The 6,060-nt window shown below is 41.1% G+C and overlaps 1 protein-coding gene across 3 annotated transcripts in view; it reads right to left on the reverse strand.

Annotated features, from left to right (window-relative positions):
- ZNHIT6 (zinc finger HIT-type containing 6) overlaps positions 1 to 5,093 on the reverse strand; it is a 57,639-nt gene extending 52,546 nt beyond the window's left edge. For all 3 annotated transcript variants that reach the window (XM_069596640.1, XM_069596648.1, XM_069596629.1), the window contains exons 1-4: positions 4,166 to 5,093; positions 2,979 to 3,044; positions 2,787 to 2,893; positions 2,612 to 2,697 (exon numbers count right to left, since the gene is read on the reverse strand). In XM_069596640.1, coding sequence (XP_069452741.1) covers positions 2,612 to 2,697; positions 2,787 to 2,893; positions 2,979 to 3,044; positions 4,166 to 5,022 — 1,116 coding nt within the window. In that variant the 5' untranslated portion in view covers positions 5,023 to 5,093. The remainder of the gene's footprint in view (positions 1 to 2,611; positions 2,698 to 2,786; positions 2,894 to 2,978; positions 3,045 to 4,165) is intronic.
- Between the last annotated feature and the right edge of the window lie 967 nt (positions 5,094 to 6,060).

The following is a 6,060-nucleotide window of genomic DNA, read 5'->3' on the forward strand; positions in this document are numbered from 1 at the left end:
GTGCCCAATCTCATTAAGAGGCTTCCTTGATAGCTCAGTTGGTAAAGAATCCACCTGCAATGCAGGAGATCCCGGTTCAACTCCTGGGTCGAGAAGATCCACTGGAGAAGGGATAAGCTATCCACTCCAGTATTCTTGGGCTTCTCTTGTGGCTCAGCTGGTAAAGAATCTGCCTGCAATGCAGGAGACCTGGGTTCTACCCCTGGGGTGGGAAGATCCCCTGGAGAAGGGTAAGGCGACCCACTCCAGTATTCTGGCCTGGAGAATTCCATGGACCATATAGTCCATGGGGTTGCAAAGAGTCAGACACAACTGAGCAACTTTTACTGTCATTTTCAATCTCATTAAGAATTGGACAACTGTAGATTAAAAATCATAATAAAGTAACAGAGCCATCAAACTGACAAAAGCTCAAAAACTATGACCAAGTCAAGAATCTGGAGAGGATGTGACAACAGGTATACTTAAATACTGTGAGTATAAACTGGCATCACCACTTTGGAAAATATTTTGGTAACATACAGTCAAATTGAAGATATGCATACTCCACAACAAAGCAATTTCACTCCTAGGTATGAACTCCAGAAAAACATATGCATAAGCAAACCGCAATTCCTAAACAAAAGTGTTCACTATAGCTTTGTTCATAAAATTTATTACAGAAAACCCAGAAATAAGAATGGTTCAGGGATGGGCATAACATGGCAGTAGGAATTCTTGAGAAGCTGGTTATGTTCTCATTCTAGATCTATGTGGTAACTACATGGATGCTCACTCCATAATTATTATTAAATGGTATATTTCTGTTTTATGCTTTTTATATGGATGCCATATTTCATAAAAAGAAAAATTTAAAAAGCAGTTTATCCTTTTTGCAACCCCATGGATAGTAGCCTGCACCAAGCTCCTCCGTCCATGGGATTTTCAAGGCAAGAGTACTAGAGTGGGTTGCCATTTCCTTCTCCAGGGAATCTTCCCAACCCAGAGATCGAACCCAGGTCTCTCATATTGTAGACAGACGCTTTACAGTGTGAGCCACCAGGGAAGTAAGTATATAACTTAATGATGTTTAATTAAGCTCGAGGAAAAAAAACTTGATGTATGGTAATTTTTCTTTCAGACATGTGTAATGTCATGTCTGTACCAATAATACCAATAAAATAAACTGTTTAAAGAGTATTAAAATTCTGCAACTCCAATACCACTATGGTCTCTGAAAAACAAAGATAATTCCATGATGTGATTAAGTAATATTAAAGAATTTTTAGAACAACAGCAGTTGGAAAATATTTCCAATATGTAAGCTTTTAATTGTGCACAGTGCTTAAGGAATGAAAAAGAAATTAAAGAGTATAACAAGTTTATTAAAATAGCAAGTCTTATTAGCCCTTCTTTCAAAATTCAAATCTAATCACTTCCCCTGTATAGCACAGGGAACTCAGTGCTTGTGGTGATCTAAATGGAAGGCAATCTAAGGAAGAGAGGATATACATTTATACATGTTGCTGATTCACTCTGCTGTACAGCAGAAACTAATATAACATTGTAAAGCAACTATACGCCAATTTAAAAAAACACATCTAATCACTTCCCAATAATTCTGTGATCAGAACCACAACAACAGCTCTGTAACTGATCTCCCAGCTTCCAATCTTCCACTCTTGCCAATTCAAGTCCACTTTCCAGAGAGCCTCAAGAGTGATCTTTCAAAAAGCAAACATGCTCAATTGCCTCCCATGGCCTCCATTTTTACTTTGAATACATTAGGAGACTTCATCAGTTTCTTTAACCTCACCGTTCAGCATGCTCCTCACTCAACTATGCTACAGTCACTGGGCTCCTCTTTTAAGCCCTCAAACACACTAACTCTGACCCTGATTCATTCTATACTTCTGCTTTTGTCTCGTCTGTAAAGTCTTCCTTCAAACGATCACGTGACTGCCTCTTTCTCATCATTCCCATTGCTGCTTGATGTCATCTCTTCGAGAAGACTCTCCTGACTACTCTCAGAACCCCCTCCCCCCACAAACACCGTTTTGATTTTCTAAGGAGATCAGCCCTGGGATTTCTGTGGAAGGAATGATGCTAAAGCTGAAACTCCAATACTCTGGCCACCTCATGCGAAGAATTGACTCATTGTAAAAGACTGATGCTGGGAGGGATTGGGGGCAGGAGGAGAAGGGGACGAGAGAGGATGAGATAGCTGGATGGTATCACTGACTCGATGGACGTGAGTCTGAGTAAATTCCGGGAGTTGGTGATGGACAGGGAGGCCTGCCGTGCTGCGATTCATGGGGTTGCGAAGAGTCAAACACGACTGAGTGATTGAACTGAACTAAACTGAACTAAACCTACTGTTGTCCTCTATCTTTCAGATGCACTTAACTCTATCTGAAATTATATTTGTTCCTATACTCATCCCCTGTCTCTCCCGCTACAAGTTCCATGAGGGGAAGGACTTAGTTTTGGTCACTGCTGTATCCCTAGCAACTGGAATAGCCCTGGATCATAGTAGCCACTTAATACACTATTTGTTGAGTGCAAAAAGAAAAAAAAGAATCCATTTGACTAGAAGAAATTCTAACTGGGAAAGAACAGAAGAAATACTTACATGTTTATTGCTGATTGGTCTTTTCAAGAAAGCATCTCTAGAAATATGGTCTGCTGTTCTTGCCACATCTTCTAAAAATCGATAATCTACAAATTTAAAAAAAAACAGAAAAATAAATAAATGATATATGCCTATGGCCAAGAAGCATCAGTCTGCTATACATAAGATGGCTTACCACTTAGGAGATTCATTTCTGTAAACTGTTGTATTGAAACATACGCAGTTTTATCTCGAACTCCATTACATGTTAGTTCTGCTTTGTGTTTCTTTACACAGGGCAAACTGAAGGGACAAAGAGAAGGAACTTTTACCTTTTGAGATAAAAAGGGTACAGGCAGAGATAATAAGGTAGAAATTACATATATACCTGCAGGAATACCGCAAACAACGTGGACATCTGTACTTTGCTTCTTCTGTACCACAAGTTTCACATCTACAAAAGCCCATAAGAAACTTAATAAGTTATCAAATATTAATTCTATATATTTATTTATAAACTTTTAATCCATCACAATTCACAGACATGCAGTCACAGTGAATAAAGTAGATGCAAGTAACTCTAATGAAATAATGGACAGCTATCAAACATTATTAGAAAATTCCCCTCTAGGAAACCATCTCTAAATGACACTACATTTACAATGTTGTTTAATGATAGGTAATTCAAGAAAACATGTACTACATTAAAAAAATTATCTCACTGAGACTTCCTTTTCTAAATAATCAGACAGTGAGATCGTTTATTGATATTTTAACTTTGTAACTCCTGACACTGTTAACAACTGTGTGTGTGCACATACCCAGAAGTCCAATCCATGAGCTGTGTATATATCTTAAAGGCAGACACATTCAGAAAAAGAAGACCCAGGCACATTTAGAGAGCAGCAGTTGCATCTTTTTTCCTCAGTTCCTCACCCAACTGAGAATGGGCACCAAAACCCTCTAGAAATACTACTACCCATCATCTGTCTCCAACTGATCTTTCACTTGAGTGACAGTGTACAATGACAATCAAACTACAAACAGACAAGCAAACTACATGTTGGTTCACTGTATTCGAGACAGAAATGGTCCCAAGAATCTGACTACTCTCATGCCACATGATCACACTATAAAGAAATTAAATCAAAAGCAATAAATGTTCACAGTACCCATAGAGAAACTAGCGAAGTGAGTGAGTCACAATGTACTTTGCCTAATTTTAACTTACTCCACTTTTCCTTGCTGGTTTGATTAGACTGTTCCTCACACCTATCCTCTCTCAAAGGAATACTGAGCCAAGGGCATACAAAGTCAAGCCAGATTCTGGTCCACGGGTTTTCCGGTCCCAAGAATTTTCACTTCCTAACTTGGCCACTGGACACTAGTACCAACCTCACATATTTCCACAGAATTTGCTGTTATCAGACAAAACCCTCCTTTCCTAATCGCCCCTCCCTCCACCACTCAGACTCCCGGCCCAAACACGCGCTTATTTTTCATTATTCCACACCTTACTGATCGTGTAGTTTCTTTCAACCTAGATAACAAAGGACCTTCACAGCTCTGCCCTACCTTGACATGGCCAGTTTCCGCTTGGAGCCCACTGAGGGATTTATTTGAGGCTCTTCTTTCACCCTTGTATCATCCATCATTTCTTCTTTGGGGAAATACTTCTCTTCTTTTACATACACTTCATCCATTATTTCCTCCTTTTTAATATTCTGATCAAGAGACACTTCCTCACGTTTAATATCCAAGCTATCTTTCTTCTCTTCCTTCACTTCCAGCCAGTCCATCACTTCTTCCTTCACCTTCACTTTCTCTTCCTTTATCTCTGTTTCTTCCACCTTTTCTTCTTTTACCATCAAACTACTATCCATCTCCTGCTTCACCTCCAGTGTGGCTGGTTTTTCCTCTTTCACCTCATGTCCGTCCTCCTCCTGCTTTGCCCACTGGCCATTCAGTGTACCTTCTACCATTTCTGACCAGTCCATTACTTCTTGCTTCACAACCGTTAGGGCTATTCGCATCTCCTCTGCTCTTCGTCTACTTTCTTCTTCCCCTGCCCCTGTCTTCTCCATTCCGGTCAGACCATTCTCCGCCCCTCCATCGCCAGACTCCTCCGTCCTTACTTTCTCTTGATCTGACTCGAGACTTAGCCGCGCCCCCTCAGCTTCACTCTGGAGACCTCCTCCCGACATCTCTTCACTTTCAGCAGCAAAATCCATCAGCTCAAGACCCTTGACCTCCGTTGCCACTCCGTCCTTCAATGTGTTTGGTTCACGCCAAGAGGGCTGAGTTACCTGCAAAAACACGAAGAGCTGCCCACGTGCATAACAGAGAAGTAGCAAGCAGTGAACGCCAACCCGGCGCGCCTGTCCCAACGGTCGTAAAGCAACGCTTCCGCACCGTGCCCTTTCACGACTCATGGAGCTCTTTACGGCTCTGCGGCAGTCGCGCCCAGATCTTCCCGGGATCCGTCTGAGACCACGCCCACTTCGATCCCGCCTGCGGGGCGGGGTTTCATCAAACCCTTCCCTTGGAGAGGCGGTGCTTTCTGCACGGGGCCACATGCTTCCGCTTTAACAGACCGGAGGAGTTCAGAATAAGGGAGAGAGGCGGAATCCTCGCTACATTTGAATGTGAAGACCTACCCTACTCTGTTCTAAGCTTGCATGAAGATGGAAGAAATACCTAATAGCACTATTCTCCATGCTTCAGTTTCTTAAGCAGTACTCCAGAGACGATGGTATTATAAATCTCTTAGTTTAGTTTGATGTTACGTGTAATAATGTATGGAAATAAGCTAGCAGTGATAAAACAAACAACATATCGTCTCTATTATTACCGGGAGGTTTCAGGTAGAAAGAAGGCATTATTTTTATTCTTTCAGTTATTTGTCAATAACAGCTGGCATCAGCCAGTTCCCTATTTACAGCATATATTTAAAGACTGGGTCAAAAAAATCAGTCTCCAGGATTTCCTAGAACTTATAGGGGAAAAAACCCAAAACAACCCTCAATAAATGAAAATTTTTCTGGCATCCATTTCAGTTACTTTTGTTGTTGTTGTGTTGTTGAGTTGCTAAGTCATTTCCAACTCTTTTGCAAGTCCACCAGGCTCCTCCTCTGTACTCTAGGCAAGAGTACTGAAATTGGTTGCCATTTTCTTCTTTAGGGAATCTTCCCTACCCAGGAGTTGAACTTGTATCTCCAGCGTCTTTGCATTGCAAGTGGATTTTTACCACTGAGCCACCAGTTACTTTTAAAGATTGTTATCACGTACTGATAACCATGATGGTGTGATCACTCACCTAGAGCCAGATATCCTGAAATGTGAAGTCAAGTGGGCCTTAGAAAGCATCACTATGAACAAAGCTAGTGGAGGTGATGGAATTCCAGTTGAGCTATTTCAGATTCTAAAAGATGATGCTGTGAAAGTGCTACACTCAATATGCCAGCAAATTT

This window comes from Ovis canadensis, chromosome 1, assembly GCF_042477335.2.
Source record: "Ovis canadensis isolate MfBH-ARS-UI-01 breed Bighorn chromosome 1, ARS-UI_OviCan_v2, whole genome shotgun sequence".
In the NCBI taxonomy this organism is placed as follows: Eukaryota; Metazoa; Chordata; class Mammalia; order Artiodactyla; family Bovidae; genus Ovis; species Ovis canadensis.